This window comes from Canis lupus, chromosome 21 (genome assembly GCF_011100685.1).
Source record: "Canis lupus familiaris isolate Mischka breed German Shepherd chromosome 21, alternate assembly UU_Cfam_GSD_1.0, whole genome shotgun sequence".
Classification (NCBI taxonomy): domain Eukaryota; kingdom Metazoa; phylum Chordata; class Mammalia; order Carnivora; family Canidae; genus Canis; species Canis lupus.
Window position 1 is genome coordinate 20657665 of NC_049242.1, and position 16726 is coordinate 20674390.

At 38.0% G+C, this 16726-nt stretch overlaps 1 protein-coding gene and 1 pseudogene across 1 annotated transcript in view; one reads left to right on the top strand and one right to left on the bottom strand.

The window, feature by feature from the left end:
- The window catches only part of GAB2 (GRB2 associated binding protein 2), a 192104-nt gene that overhangs the window by 123823 nt on the left and 51555 nt on the right, over positions 1-16726 (top strand). Inside the window, exon 2 of the mRNA XM_038568486.1 lies at positions 12490-12790. Within this exon, the coding sequence (XP_038424414.1) occupies positions 12490-12790 (301 nt within the window). The remainder of the gene's footprint in view (positions 1-12489; positions 12791-16726) is intronic.
- On the bottom strand, positions 4008-4699 carry LOC106560187 (annotated as a pseudogene).

The following is a 16726-nucleotide window of genomic DNA, read 5'->3' on the forward strand; positions in this document are numbered from 1 at the left end:
TGGCTTTGTTGACTCAGCATAACTCTCTGGAGATGAATTCAAATTGTGTGTCAATACTTTGTTCTTTTTTATTATTATTATTATTATTGCTGAATAGTAGTCTATGGTATGGATGTACCACAATTTATTTAACCATTCACCCACTGTGAAAGACATTTAGATTGTTTCAATTTGGAGCGATTATAAATGAAACTTAAATAAACATTCATGCACAAGTTTTGTATGAAATCCACTGTATGGATTATTCCTCTGGGTTGAATACCCAGGAGAGCAATTGCTGAGGTATATAGTAGTTGCATGTTTAGTTTTTTAGAAACGGCCAAACTAGGGGTGCTAGGATGGCTCAACTGGTTAAGTGTCAACTCGATTTCGGCTGAGGTTATGATTTCAGAGTCATGAGATCAAGCCCTGTGTCAGAAAGCCCTCTCTCTCTTGAAAAACAAAACAAAGGGCAGCCCGGGTGGCTCAGCGGTTTAGCGCCACCTTCAGGCCAGGTTGTGATAATGGAGACCCCAGATCGAGTCCCACGTCAGGCTTCCTGTGTGGAGCCTGTTTCTCCCTCTGCCTGTCTCTGCCCCCCTCTCTCTCTCTCTGTGTCCCTCATGAATAAATAAATAAAATCTTAAAAAAAGAAACAACAGAAAAAAATGGCCAAACTATTTTCCAGAGAGGCTATATCATTTTAGATTATTACCAACGATGTTTGAGTGACCCATTTTCTCTGCCTGGTTGCCAGCATTTTGTGTTGTTAACAGTTTTTTATTTTAACCATTCTGTTAGGTCTGCAGTAATATCTCATTGTGTTTTAATTTGTGTTTTCAGAATGACGAAAGCCGTTGAGCATCTTTCTATGTGCTTATTTACCATCTGTATATTCATTTCAGTGAAATATCTTTTCATGTCTTTTGCCCTTGTCCTAATTGGATTGTTTACCTCTTTTAACTGTTAAGTGGTGAGAGTTCTTTATATGTTCTAGATATTATTCTTGAATATGTGGTTTGCAAATATCTTCTCCCATTCTTCAACTTGTCTTTTTATCTTCTTTTTAAAAATCTTTATTGTTTAAGTATACTTGATATACAATATTATTAGTTTGAGGTGTATAACATAGTGATTTGACAGTTCTATACATTATGCAACATTCATTATGATAGTATAGTTACCATTTGTCATCATACAACATTATTACAGTATTACTGACATTTTCCCTAGCCTGTACTTTTCATCTCTGTGACTTATTTATTTTATGACTGGGAGTTTATATATCTTCAACCCCTTCAACTACTTCTCACATTATCCCCAACTCCCACCCCTCTGGTGACTAACAGTTTGTTTTCTACATTTATGAATCTGTTTCTGGTTTTTTATTGTTGTTTGCTTGTTTTGATTTTTAGATTCTACTAGTAAAAGAAATCATGTGGTATTTATCTTTTTCTGACTCATTTCATTTAGCAGAATACCTTGTAGCACCATACATGTTGTCACAAATAGCAAGATTTCACTCTTTTAATGGGTGAGTGACATTCGTGTGTATGTGGGTGTGCACACCACATCCTCTTTATTCATTTAAGTGTTGGCTATTGTAAATAATGCTGAAATGAATATAGAGGTACATATATCTTTTCAAATTAGTGTTTTCGGGGGCTTTTTTTTTTTTTTTTTTTTTTTGCAGGGGTGGATAAATACCCAGAGTAGAGTAGAATTTCTAGTTCATGTGGTATTTGTATTTTTAATTTTTTGAAGAACTGCCATACTGTTTTCCACAGTGATTATACCAATTTACATTTTCACCAACAATGCGCATCCCTTTTTTCCACATCCTCACCAGCACTTGTTATTTCTTTTAATTAATAATCATTCTGACTAGTATGAGGTGATAATTCATTATGGTTTTGATTTGGATTTCCCTGATGATTAGTGATGTTGAGCATATTTTCATTTGTCTGTTAGCTATCTGTATGTCTTCTTTGGGAAAATGTCTACTCAGGTCCCTTAGTCATTTTGTAATTGGATTGTTTTTTGGCCATTGAGTTGCATAACTTCTTTATATACTTTTTATATTAACCCTTTATTTGATAAATAATTTGGAAATCTCTTCTCCCACCCCGTAGGTTGCTTTTTTGTTTTGTTGATGATTTCCTTAACTGTGCAAAAGCTCTTTATTTTGATTTAGTCCTACTTGTTTATTTTTGCTTTTGTTTCCCTTGCCTAAGGAAAAATATCCATAAATAATATGGCTAAGGCTGATATTCAGGACACTACTGCCTATGTTTTTGTTTCGGAGTTTTAGGATTTCAGGTCTCATATATAGGTCTTTTTTTTTTTAATTTTTATTTATTTATGATAGTCACACAGAGGGGGTGGGGGCAGAGACACAGGCAGAGGGAGAAGCAGGCTCCATGCACTGGGAGCCCGACGTGGGATTCGATCCTGGGTCTCCAGGATCGTGCCCTGGGCCAAAGGCAGGCGCCAAACCGCTGCGCCACCCAGGGATCCCCTCATATATAGGTCTTTAATCCATTTTGAGTTTGTTTTTGTGTATGGTGTAAGAAATTTCATTCTTTTGCATGTAGCTGTCCAGTTCTCCCAATACCATTGAAGAGAATGTCTTTTCCCCATTGTATATGCTTGCCTCCTTTTTTATAGATTAATTGACCATATAAGCATGAGGGTTTTTTTTCTGGGCTCTCTATCCTGCTCGATTATCTATGTGCTTATTTTTGTGCCAGTACCATACTGTTTTGAATACTATAGCTTTGTAGTATATCTTGAAATCTGTGACTGTGATGCCTCCAGCTTTGTTCTTTCTCAGATTGCTTTGGCTATTCAAGGTCTTTTTTTTTTTTAAGATTTTTTTTATTTATTTATTCATGAGAGACACACACAGAGAGGCAGAGACACAGGCAGAGAGAGAAGCAGGCTCCATGCAGGGAACCCGATGTGGGACTCGATCCTGGGACTCCAGGATCACGCCCTGGGCCAAAGGCAGGCACTCAACCACTGAGCCACCCAGGCGTCCCTATTCAGGGTCTTTTGTAGTAACATCCAAATTTTAGTATTATTATTCTAATTTGTGAAAAATCTTTTTGGAATTTTGATAGGGATTGCATTGAATCTGTCATTTGCTTTGAGTAGTATGGACATTTTAACAATAATAATGTTTCAAGTTTGTGAACATGATGTATCTTTCCATTTGTTTTTATCATCTTCAGTTTCTTCCATTAATTTCTGATAGTTTTCCAAGTATAGGTCTTTTGCCTCCTTAGTTAAGTTTATTCCTAGGTATTTTTTTTTTCCTTGGGTAATTGTAAATGGAGTTGTTTCTCAATTTCTCTTCCTGCTACTTCATTATTACTACATAGAAATACAGCAGATTTCTGTATATTAAATTTTTTATCCTGTAACTTTACTGAATTCATTTATCAATTCTAATAGTATTTTGGTAAATTCTTTAGGGTCTTCTACACATCGTATCATATCATCTGCAAATAGTGAAAGTTTTACTTCTTCTTTATCAGTTTGGATACCTTTTATTTTTCTTATCTGCTTCTAGTACTGAATTGAGTAAAAGGACAAGAATGGACATCTTTGTCTTTTTTTCTGGTCTTAAAGGAAAAGCATTCAGTTTTTCACCATTGATATGATGTTAGCTGTGGGTTTTTTATCTGTGGCTTTTATTATGTGGAGGTATGTTCCCTCTAAACCAACTTTGTTAAGAGTTTTTACCATGAAAATGGATGCTGAATTTTACTAGGTGCCTTTTTTGCATCTTTTGAGATGACTATATGATTTTTATCCTTCATTTTGTTATCGTGATATATCACATTGGTTGATTTCTGGATATTGAACCATCCTTGCATCCCTGGAATAAATGCCACTTGATTGTGATGAATAATCCCTCTTTTCCCTCACTGCCTTTGATCAGATCTTTATTCAAAATTAGCTGTCCAAAATGATTTGACTTTTATCAAGTAAGTTTTTTTGTTTTTAAAAACAAAGTCAAGTTTTTATGCAGTAGGCTTCTTTTCTTCTGTGGTAGGTTTCTTTTCTGCAGGCTTCTTCTTGGTTGCTGGTTTCTTGGTAGCTGCACCAAAGGTTTCTTCTGCTTCTTAACACCAACAACTTTCTTTCCTTTCTTTTCTACCACAGGCTTCTTGCCTGGAACCCCCTTCTCATGTGATTTGACTTTTAGGGCTTTCTGCTCCCTTATCTACCTGGAGTTTGTGATTCTTAGCCTAGCAAAGAATGGTGCTCCAGCACCATGGTCTTTGCATATGGGTTTAACTTCAACATGATTGTCAGGTTTTTCAGTGGATTCTTCTTCAGGACTCTGTGATGAATCTTCTTGCATGGTTCTTGGAGGGCTCTTTGGATCGCTGGGCTTTTCAAGATTCTGCTAAGGTCTGTATGAAGCATCTTATGCATTGGAAGGTTGTAGTTACTCTTCAGGGACACGGGTTTACACCAAGTGCCATATACATCATCTAACTTGCAGAAGGCACTTTCAGTCCAAATGCAGAAATATGCCACATGCTCACCAGGAGCAAATTTCAAAAATGTTCAGTTTGCTTACATTAAGTAAAGTAATTCTAGAGATGTTTCTTAAGGTCTTGATGAGACCATTCTCATTATAAATGATGCAGGGTCCCCTGGGCTGAATATGATGACAGTTTCTCATTTTGCCCTTGCTAGCTCTCATTCACTGAGAGGCAAAAACTTTTTTTTTTTTTTTTAAGATTTTATTTATTCATGACAGACACAGAGAGAGAGGCAGAGACATAGGCAGAGGGAGAAGCAGGCTCCCTGCAGAAAGCCTGATGCAGGACTCAATCTCAAGACCACGGAATCATGAGCTGAGCTAAAGGCAGATGCTCAACCACTGAACCACCCACATGCCCCAAGGCATAGACCTTTTTGACATAATTCCAGGTTTTAAGTTTTGTAAGAAGCAAAAAACACCAGCTTCCTTGGTCTTCCTGTAGCCTTCAATGCTATCTTCAGCCACCAAAGTAAGTTCAGGAACTTCCTCAATACAATGACCTTTAGACATGAGTAGTCTGGTAAGGCTGAGGCAGCCAGTGCAGAGCAGATGGCATATCGCTTCTGGGTTGTGTTCACCCTGTGGTGCCAAGAGCACCACGTTTTGGTTGGTGCAGGCATACGGCCCCCACAACACGCATTTCCAAGAGCACTCTCACCAGAATGGTAGGTCTCACTGCCTTGAATTCTGGGAATTTGAACCATGGTTTCACCAGTACAAGACTCAGCACTGGATTGATGACCTGCTAATTCAGTTACAATATATGGCTGTCTGTTGTTTTTGTGCAATAACAGGCCAAATGGGAGATTTGAACACAGCAGGCAAGTAATATTTTTGCCATATGATTCCCCTTTTTGGAGTACACTTATATCAGGATGAGTATATACCATCTCAGGGAGAGGACAGGATCATGCCCCTCTCCACCCTATGGCTCTTACGGGAAAAGTATGAATGATCCTTTTATTTTTTAGTTTTTTGAATGATCCTTTTAATGCATTGTTGAATTTGGTGTGTTGATGTTTTGTTGAGGATTTTTGCATTTATGTTCATGAGAGATATTAACCTGTAGTTTTGTTTTGTTTTATCTTTTTCTGGTTTTGGTATCAGGGTAATGCTTATCTTCTAGAATGAATCGGAAGCTTTCCTTTCTTTTCTATTTTTGGAATAGTTTGAGGCAAATAGGTATTTACTTTCCTTTAATATTTGGTAAAGTTCACATGTGAAGCCGTTTTGGCCTGGACTTTTGTTTGTGAGAGTTTATTATTATTATTTTGTTACTAGTAATTGAGATATTCTGACTTTATATTTCTTCTTGATTCAGTTTTGGAAGATTGTGTGTTTCTAGAAGTTTATCCATTGCTTCTAGGCAATTGCTTGTCCAGTTTGTTGGCATATAATTTTCTGTAGTAGTCTTTTACAATTTTTTGTTTTTTTTGTTTTTTTTTATTTTTATTTATTTATTTATGATAGTCACAGAGAGAGAGAGAGAGAGAGGCAGAGACATAGGCAGAGGGAGAAGCAGGCTCCATGCACCGGGAGCCCGACGTGGGATTCGATCCCGGGTCTCCAGGATCACGCCCTGGGCCAAAGGCAGGCGCCAAACCACTGCGCCACCCAGGGATCCCCAATCTTTTGTATTTATATGGTACCGATTGTTATTTCTCCTCCTTCATTTCTAGTTTTGAGCGCTCTCTCTCTCTCTCTTTTTTTTTTTTTTGGTGAGTCTGACTAAAAGTTTATCAGTTTCGTTTATCTTTTCAAAGAACCAACTCATGGTTTCATTCATATTTCCTACTATTTTTTCATCTCCACTTCACTTAATCTCTACTATGGTATTTATTATTTTCTTCCATTTACTAATCTTGAGCTTTATTTGTTCTTCTTTTTCTAGTTCCTTCAAATGTACAGTGAGATCATTTATTTGAGATTTTTTCTTATTTCTTGAAGTAAATCTGTAATGCTATAAACTTTCCTCTTAGAACTGCTTTCACTGTGTCCCAAAGATCTTGGGCCATTGTATTTTCATTTTTGTTTGTCTCCATGTGTTTTTTTACTTTGTTTTTTATTTCTTTGTAAACCCATTGGTTATTTAGTAGTATGTTGTTTAGCTTCCATGTGTTTGTGGTTTTTCTAGTGTTTTGCTTTTTATAAGTAGGTTCCATGCCCAGCATGGAGCCCAGTGTGGGGCTGGAACTCAACACCCTGAGATTAAGACCTGAGCTGAGATCAAGAGTTGGACACTTAATCAACTGAGCCATCCAGGCACCTCTATTTTGTTTTTTATTGTAGTTATTGTCTAGTTTCCTACTGTTGTGGTCAGAAAAGATACTTGATATGATTTCAGTCTTTTTAAATTTATTGAGACTTTTTTTGTGGCCTATCATACAATTTTTCTTTAAGAAAGTTCCATGTGCACTTGAAAAGAATGTGTCTTCTTCTATTTTTTGATAGTATATTCAGTACATATCTATTAAGTCCATCAGGTCTCTTGTGCATTCAAAGACACTGTTTCCATATTGATTTTCTCTCTGCATAATCTATTTATTGATGTAAGTGGGATGTTAAAGTCCCTTACCATTATTTTATTATTATCAAATTCTCCCTTTATGTCTGTTAGTGGTTGCTTTCTGTGTTTAGGTGCTCCTATGTTGGGTGCATAAATATTTACAATTGTTTTATCTTCTTTTTGGATTAATTACTTTATGTAATACTCTTCTTTGTTGTTCCTTGTTACTGTCTATTTTAAAATCTATTTTGTCTGATACAAGTATTGCCATCCTGGCTCTTTTTTTTTCACTTCCATTTGCATGGATTATCTTTCTTCATCCCTTCATTTTCAGTCTGTGTCTTTTTGTTATCTTAACAAATACTTTTGCAGAGCAAAAGTTTTGCATTTCATTGAAATCTAATTTATAAGCATGTCCTTTGATAGATTATGCTTTTGGTGTCAAGTCTAAGAACTCTTGCTTAGCCCTAGATCTGATAGATTTCCTCCATTTTTTTTCCTAAATGTTTTATAGTTTTACATTTAATTCATGATTCATTTTGAGTTAGTTCTTGTGTAAGAGATGAGATTTAAATTGAGGTTCATTTATTTCTTTATGGATGCCCAATTGCTTCAACATTATTTATTGAAAAGACCATCTTTCCTCCACTGAGGAAATTGCTTTTTCATCTTCATCAGAAATCAGTTGGGCATATCTGTGTGGATCTGTTTCTGGGTTCTCTGTTCTATTCTTTTGTTCTATGTGTGTGTCCTTCTGCCAACACCACATTCATTTTGAGAACTATAGGTATATGATAATTCTTGGAATCTAATGAATGAACTTCTCTTTTATCTTCCTTTTCAAAATTGTTTCTGCTATTGCATTTTCTTTGCCTTCCCATATACATTTTAGAGTAATTTTGTCTACATCTATAAAAAACTCTTGCTGAGACTTTGATAAAAATTGTGTCAAATCTGAGTATCAGTTTGGGGATATGTACTATGGTGAGTCTTCTAATCCATAAACATGGTATACTTCTCCATTTGTTTTTTTTCTTCTTTCATCAGCATTGTATAGCCACCAAGCATACATGTCCTATACATATTTTGTTAGATTTATACCTATTTCATTTTAAAAAATAGACTATGAATGGCATTTTATTTTTATTCTCTCTTCTCACATGTTCACTGCTAGTCTGCAAAAGCAACCTGATTTTTATATGTTCATCTTGTATCCTGTGACTCTAATGGGCTCACTCAGTACCAGGAGTTTTTTGAATATATTTTTTCTAAATTCCTTGAGATTTTCTATGTGGAAAATTATGTTATCTGCAAATAGGGACAATGTTTTTCTTACTTTTTAATCTGTATGCCTTTTATGTCTATTTCATTATTGCCCTGACTAGGACTTTCAGCACTGTGTTGAGTAAAAGTGGTGCTTTTTTCTGCATCAACCGATAAGACCATGTGTTTTTTCTTTCTTTTTTAAAAATTTTATTTATTTATTCATGAAAGACAGAGAGAGAGGCAGAGACATAGAATGTTTCAGCAATAAAGACCCTTGCTTAGTAACATTTCGCAAATGCCTACCATAAAGATTCATAGAAGAATAGATGTTCATAATCTACTTGGAAAGAAACAACAAATACCAAAATATCTGTAATATGTTGTAAAAAATGACAGGTTGTAAAAAGTACATAAAAAGTGTATGAAGGTTCAGAGGATGTAGAGGTCCATTTTAGCTTAGAGAATCAGGGAAGTCCTTGGAGCTAGACTTTTTGGAGTTGATTATATGTGGTTCTCAATTGTTTGATTTTTTTTTTTAATTTGCATAGACTTGGAGAGAAAATGGTGTGGCAGATGAGGGATGTGAGTTTCAGACTAGATTAGACAGTCTTGCCTGCTCTGTCATAAATTTATCAGTATTTTATAAGCAGTCATTTATCAGCCTGCACCACTTCCTTGGAAGCAAAACCTAACAGGCTCCGATGTTATCTGTAGCAAACACCTTTGACTTGTTTATGAGGGTGTGTCTGTGTATGTTTATGCTTGCACCTGCACACGAGTGATTTGGAGACAGCTCTTTCTACAGAGACAGGCACTGAAAGGGAACACGTGAACTGAAACACAAGTTAAACTATTAGCAATACATTTTTTTTAAATGCCCCTTGCTACCCACACACTTGTATATGCATGCTTCTGCTGCATTCACATGCACACAAGCACACATAGAGTTCTATAAGCAGTGGCCTGGGCAAGATTTTAGGTGACTATAAATAAATACTGCTTATTTTTTTAATTTTCCTCAGCTCTATACTATCTGTCTATATCTTTATTTAATTCTGAGGCTTATTAGGCACTATTTATATCCCTGTAACCTACTAGATGCTGTAAGGAGTTCATGTAAGAAAATGAGTAGTCAATTAATCCAGCACATATTTATTAATAACCAGCTACATGTCAGGCACTATTCTAAACATTGAAGATGCAGCATGGAATAAAAAGAACCAATCCTTGCCCTGGTGCTTACATTTCGGGAGGTAGATACAGAAAATCAACAAAAATGTGATATTTTAGATAAGTAGCAGTAAGACCAGTATTGCAGAGTAAGGAGGAAAGAGAGTCTTAGAGTTGGGTTCCCCCTCCCCTCCCAATGATGGGACATTTGAATAGAGAGACTTGAAGGGAAGATGTCTGGGGGAGGAGTATTCCACACAGAGGGAACACCTAGAGCAAACACCTAGAGGCAGAAGTATGCACCAGTGTGGCAGGAGATGGCATAAGAGACGTAGGATGGGAGAGAGATGACTGTCCTGGCAGACCCACTGGCCATTTTGTAGACTTTGGTTTTTACTCTAAGATGGAAAGCCTTTGGGGATTTTGTACAGAGAAGTAACATGATCTGATTTATATCAGCTTCCATGTTGAGTCTTGATTGCAGGATAAGGTGGAAGCAGGAAGACTACAAAATGGTGGTTTAGACCAAGTGAATAACTGTGGAGATGCAAAGGTACCAGAGTATAGATATATTTTGAACTGTTTGAACAGACAGGATTTGCTGCTGGATTAGATGTAGAATGTGAAAAGGAGTCAATGATGACATCAAGATTTTTGGTCTGAGCACCTGGAAAGCTGGAGTTGCTGTGAACTAAGACAGGAAGAACTGCAGGAAGAACAGGCTTGGAGGGTATCAAGAGTTTTGAGCACATTGGGTTTAAGATGCCTATTAGTGAAGAGTTGGATTGTAAGACTTTCTGAATTCAATAGATGGATCTGGGCTGGAGGAATAAATTTGGGAATTACAGCAAGTAGATGGTTTTTAAAGCTGTGAAACTGAATCAAATAACCTAGGGAATGGGTGTAGAGAGAAAAGAGAAAGAGTCTGAGAATTGAGCATGGGAGCATTCCAATATTTAGAGGTCAGGGAGATGAGAAGGAAGCAGCACTGGAGTCTGAAAAAGAGAAGCCAGGGGAGTAGGGGAATTGAGGGTGAGTTCTGAAGCCAAGGGAAGAAGGTGCTTCAAAGAGAACAGAATAAACCGTTATCAGGTGTTGCTGAGAGATCAAGTTAAACTCAAGATTTGCTTTAGCAGCCTTGAAGTCTTTGAGACCTTTGTTGAGTTATGTCAGTGGTAGGGGTGGGCAGCCTGACTAGATTGCTTTCCAAAAAAGAATGGGAAGAGAGGAAATAAAGATCCAGTAGTATAGAGAACTCTTTGAAGTTTTACTGTAAGGTGGCTCAGAAAATAGAGCCAGAGCTGGAGGGGAATGTGGCTTCAAGTCAAGCTTTAAGTTTGTTTTCCCAGCATGGGGGATGTTTCCTAGCATATCCTGATGGGAATGATTTAGGAGAAAGGGGAGATGCAGCGATTTCGGGAATGGGAGGATGATACAGTGGAGTCTTCTTATAGGTGAGAGGGGGTTCACAAATGGAAGAATGTTGGCTTTAGATCAGATGGACTGTGCATGCTCCCAAGTAACAGGCTACTGCTTTGCTTTAGACGCAGGCAGGTCAGTAAATTTGGTGCTGGAGCATGTGTAAATTCTCATAATTGCTTCTATTTTCTCACGAAACAATAGAGTAGACATGTTGGGGGTTTATTAAAGAGAGAGAGAGAGAGAAGTTCAGAGACTGTTGCCAAAAAAGCAAGAGAAAATCATAGGATAGGTGATGGTAGTAGGATTTTTGCATCTGGGGGCCCATTTGCAATCCAGTAATCCAGTCCTTGGCATTTGTATTGCTTCAGGGCTTGTGAAAAGTGCTCTCTAGGTGCATTTGCATGATGAAAAACCCTGGCAGGCAGGTAGGGCAGATAGTGGTGATGTTGATTCTCATTCTACACATGAAGCAAGCCCCAAAGTAAATGACTTAATCTGCAGATGGTACACTAAGTCAGTGGTTAAACATAGACTCACCCCAAAGCTCCCTTTTCCATGTAACATCTTTTTACTACTTTGTAATGGCGTCTGCTCACAGATTAGGCAGTCTTGTTGCAGAGATGGAATGCAGAAGACAACATTAGAGAATATGTAATTAAGTGTTAAATTCCCTCATGTGGAATGATACAAGGAGTTTATCTACTCAGTGATACATATTGAGTGCTTAATATGTGGAAGGCCCTATTATAAGTACTTGGGCCTATCGCAGAGAGAGAGATAGTGAAAAAAGTCCTAAATTTAGGTGCTTCAGAGAAGTTTTAGAAGGCTTTCTATGTGATTCTTCCAAGGCATCATATTTGGTAAAAAGCACAATATACTAAAAATTGGAGGACTTGTTTTTCTGCTATTTGCTGTGGTGTGACATTGCTTCAACTCACTGTGCCTCGGTGGGGTCCCTGTCCATATACTGAAATGCTGTGGTTTTGCAAGTTCCACTTAACTAAAGTACTGGGAGTTTGGGTCTGTATTCTAGCCTAAGGAATAACTGCTCTGAAATGTTTTAGTCTCTATCTAACTTCTTGATCTGAAAAATGGGAATGCCACATCTCATTTCACAGTGATAAGATCTTGTTTCCAATGTGGTGATCCCCAAGATCACAACGTGAGCGAAAACCAAGAGTCGGATACTCAACCAACTGAGCCACCCACACACTCTGAGTAGCCAACTTTTTAAACTGACCTTTAAGTTGCAGAAATGCTCTCTGATATTTGTTTGGGCTCATCCCCAACTAGGGCATGATTGAGAAACAGGTTTCTTCTGAGGCAGGTGCAGAGCCTAAATCAGTAGTTCTTAAACCTGGTTGCATGACAGAACTAAAGAGAAGGAAATGTGAAATATTGCACTAACATGCATTCTAAAATCATCCTCCATTTTTTAAACTCCGGGGAAGTATGAAAGAGAGGGGCCATGTTAGGCCTGCAGGTACAGCAGTCTCCATCCTTAACCTGGTGATTTCTGAGCACCTGTGAGAAGCTTTGAAAAACTAATGACTTTTTCCCTCTTTTCTTCCTCCTCCTCATCCAGGCCTGGAAGAAACGCTGGTTTATCCTGCGGAGTGGCCGGATGAGTGGTGACCCGGATGTTCTGGAATACTACAAGAATGATCACTCCAAGAAGCCCTTGAGGATCATCAACCTGAACTTCTGTGAGCAGGTGGATGCAGGCCTAACCTTCAACAAGAAGGAGCTGCAGGATAGTTTTGTATTTGACATCAAGACCAGTGAGCGCACCTTTTATCTGGTGGCTGAGACAGAGGAGGACATGAATAAGTGGGTCCAGAGCATCTGCCAGATCTGTGGCTTCAATCAGGCTGAGGAGAGCACAGGTAGGAGAACAAACATGAACCTTTCTCTCAAAGGGCAGGGTGCTTCCTGGAGGGGGCTAAGCACTTGGGGCTAAGATGAAGGCCTTCAGATCTTTGAGCAAGGATAGCAGACTGTAGCTAAAGGCTCTCCTCTTTGGCCACTCTAGGTCCAGAGGGATCCCTGGCCCTAATTACATTTAAATGGGAGTCTGAGATGCGTTGAAGTTATAATGAAGCTAAAGGTACTTGGTGATATTTCTTCGGGTACCTTAACACCCCCCACTTTGTCAGCCCTGCACCTTCCACCCCTCTCCTCAGCTTTCTAGCACTCTGTGCTCTCACCTATCTCTCAACCCACGGGCGGCTCACACCTCGATTCCTTCCTGGTCCACCTCTGTCTGGTGGATTTCAAACCATCAGACCATCCTGCCCAGTTACTTGCCACTTTTTTTTTCCTTTGGTTTGAGGTCCTCTGTGATTGTTGTTGATATCTAACCTAGTGTTCTTCTGTATTCACTTGGAAGGAGACAGGTGGAAGGGGGAAATACAGATTTATGTTTCGGTTTTGTTAACTTTCACAACACAGTAGCCCAACTTTTTATTTATTTATTTATTTGAGAGAGAGAGAGAGCACGTGTGTGAGCATAAGCAGGGGTAGGGGCAGAGGAAGAGTAGAGAGAGCCCCAAGCAGATCCCCTGCCACATGCAGGACTGGACATGGGGTTCCACTCAGGGCTCATCATGGGGCTCAATCCCATGACCCCAAGCTCACAATGTGAGCCAAAACCAAGAGTTGGATACTCAACCAACTGAGCCACCCACGCACTCTGAGTAGCCAACTTTTTAAACTAACCTTTAAGTTGCAGAAATGCTCTCTGATATTTGTTTGGGCTCATCTCCAACTAGGGCATGATTGAGAAACAGGTTTCTTCTGAGGCAGGTGCAGAGCCTAAATCAGTAGTTCTTAAACCTGGTTGCATGACAGAACTAAAGAGAAGCATTTTTTAAATGTTGATGCCAAAGATCCATGCCAAGTCAGCTCTCTAGGAATCTCATGGGTGGACCTAGGCGTGAGTGTCTTTTCACAACTTCATTCTGAGTAGCGAAGGTCCAAGGCACCCTTGCTTATTTTTTATTGCTGAATAATATTACATGTATAAAATTTTCTTTATCCATTCATCCGTTAGTGGACACAGGTTGTTTGCATGTCTTGGCTATTGTAAGTAATGTTTCAATGAACATGAGGGTGTGGATATCTCTTCAAGATAATGATTTCAGTTCCTGCAGATTATATACCCAGAAGTAGACTTGCTGGATCATATGGTAGTTCTATTTTTAATTTTTTGAGGAACCACTATACTGTTTTCCATACTACCTATACCAGTGTATATTCCCACCAGTAGTGTACAAGGGTTTTCCTTTCTCTGCATCCCTGCTAGCACTCCATATCTTTTTGATAATGGACAGTTAACAGGTGCGAGGTGATCGCTCATTGCAGTTTTGATTTGATTTACACTTCCCTGGTGATTAATGATGATGTGCACCTTTTCAGGTAACTTGTCCATATGAATGTCTTCCCTGGAAAGATGTCTATTCAGATCCTATGGACATTTTTTAACTGGGTTATTTGTTCTTGTTTTCGTTTTCGTTCTTGAGTCGTGGAAATTCCTTGTGTATTTTGGATATTAACCCCTTATCAGATATGTGGCTTGAAAATACATATTTCCTTCCATTTCTTTGGTTGCTTTTCATCTTGTTGTTACTTTTGCTGCACAGAAGCTTTTTAGGTTAACGTAGTTCCATTTATTTGTTTTTGTCTTGTTTGTGCTTTTGATGTCATATCCAAAAAAACTCATTGCCAAGACCATTGTCAAGGAATATTTTTTGTTTTCTTTTAGGAGTTTTATGGTTTCAGGTCTTACATTTAAATCTTTAACCCAGGGATGCCTGAGTGGCTCAGTGGTTGAGCCTTTGGCTCAGGGTGTGATCCTGGGGTCCCAGTATGGAGTCCCATATCAGGCTCCCTGCAGAAAGCCTGCTTCCACCTCGGCCTATGTCTCAGGCTCTCTCTGTGTCTCTCATAAATAAATAAATACAATCTTTAAAAATAAAATAAAATAAATCTTTAACCCATTTTGAGTTAGTTTTTGTGATTGATATAAGATAGGAGTCCAGTTTCTTTTCTTTTTTTGCATATGAATACCCAGTTTTCCTAGCACCATATTTTGAAGACACTATTATATTTTCTCCATTGAATATGCTTAGCAACCTTGTCAAATATTAGTTGTCATACATGTGAGGCTCTCTGTTGTGTTCCATTGAGCTGTGTGTCAGTTTTTCTGTCATACCATATTGTTTTGATTACAATAGCTTTGTGATATAGTTTGAAATCAGGAAGTGTAATGCCTCCAACTTTGGTATTCTTTCTCAGGATTGCTTTGGCTACTTGGAATCTTGTGGTTCCATAAGAATTTTAGGATTATTTTTTCTACTATTGTAAAAAATGCCATTGAAATCTTTATTGAGATTTCACTGAATCTGTAAATGGTTTTGGGTAGTTGGACATTTTAACAATGGTAATTTTTCCAATCCACAAACATGAGATATCTTTCAATATTATTTATGTCAAAGTTCTTAATTTTTTAATAAGGGGATACATTTTCAGTTTGCGCTAGGCCCTTGAAATTATGTAGTCTATTGTGCCTGGATTGGTGTTCTCTCCAGGAATTCTCTGATTTTCATCTTCCTTGCAGAAGGATTATTAGTCCCCATTTTACCCTTAAAATCTTTGGTATAATCTTTGTTTCCTGTATAGAATTTCCTGTTTTCCCCAAATCTTTGTCATTTATAGGCTTCATGGACTTTGGTTTTCCCTTCATTTTATTCCTGATGAAGGAATAAAAGCTCATTGCATGCAAAAAGAAACAGACAAGGAGGGGGAGAATAAAAAAGGAATCAAAGGAACATAAATGTGAGAGAGAGGTCCAAAGAATATCTCAGCTTTTTAGAAAATAGGTATAATTGGGAGGAAAGTAATCAGAAAGCAAACTATTTTTAAGTCTTTTAATTCCAGTATGGTTAACATACAGTGTTTTTTTTTTTTAAGATTTATTTATTTATTCATGAGAGACACAGAGAGTGAGGCAGAGACATAGGCAGAGGGAGAAGCAGGCTCCATGCAGGAAGCCCGACATGGGACTCAATCCTAGGTCTCCAGGACCACGCCCTGAGCCAAAGGCAGATGCTCAACTGGTAAGCCACCCAGGCGTCCCAACATACACTGTTATATTAGTTTTAGGAATACAATATAGTGATCCAGCAATTCTATATATTATTCAGTGCTCATCATTATAAGTGTACTCCTTAATCCCCATCATCTGTTTCACCCATCCCTCACTCATCTCCCCTCTGGTAACCATCAGTTTGTTCTCTGTAGTTAAGAGTATTTCTTGATTTGTCTCTTTTTTCCTTTGCTTATTTGTTTCTTAATTCTACATATGAGTAAAAACATAAGGTAATTGTCTTTCTCTGACTGACTTGTTTCGTTTAGCATTATACCCTCTAGATCCATCCGTGTTGTTGATGTTGTTGCAAATGGCAAGATCTCATTCCCTTATATATATATATATATATTCCTACACACACACACATACCACATCTTCCTTATCCATTCATCTTTAGATGGACACTTGGGCTGCTTCTATAATTTGGCTACTGTAAATAATGCTGCAATAAATATAGGAGTGCATGTAGCCCTTTGTATTAGTGTTTTTGTATTTTGGTGGTAAATACCCAGTAGTGTGATTACTATGTGGTAGGGTAGTTCTATTTTTAACTTTTTGAGGAACCCTTATCCTGTTTTCCACAGTGGCTGCATCGGTTTGCCTTCCCACCAACAGTGCACAAGGGTTCCTTTTTCTCCACATCCGCACCAACACCTGTTGTTTCTTGTGTTTT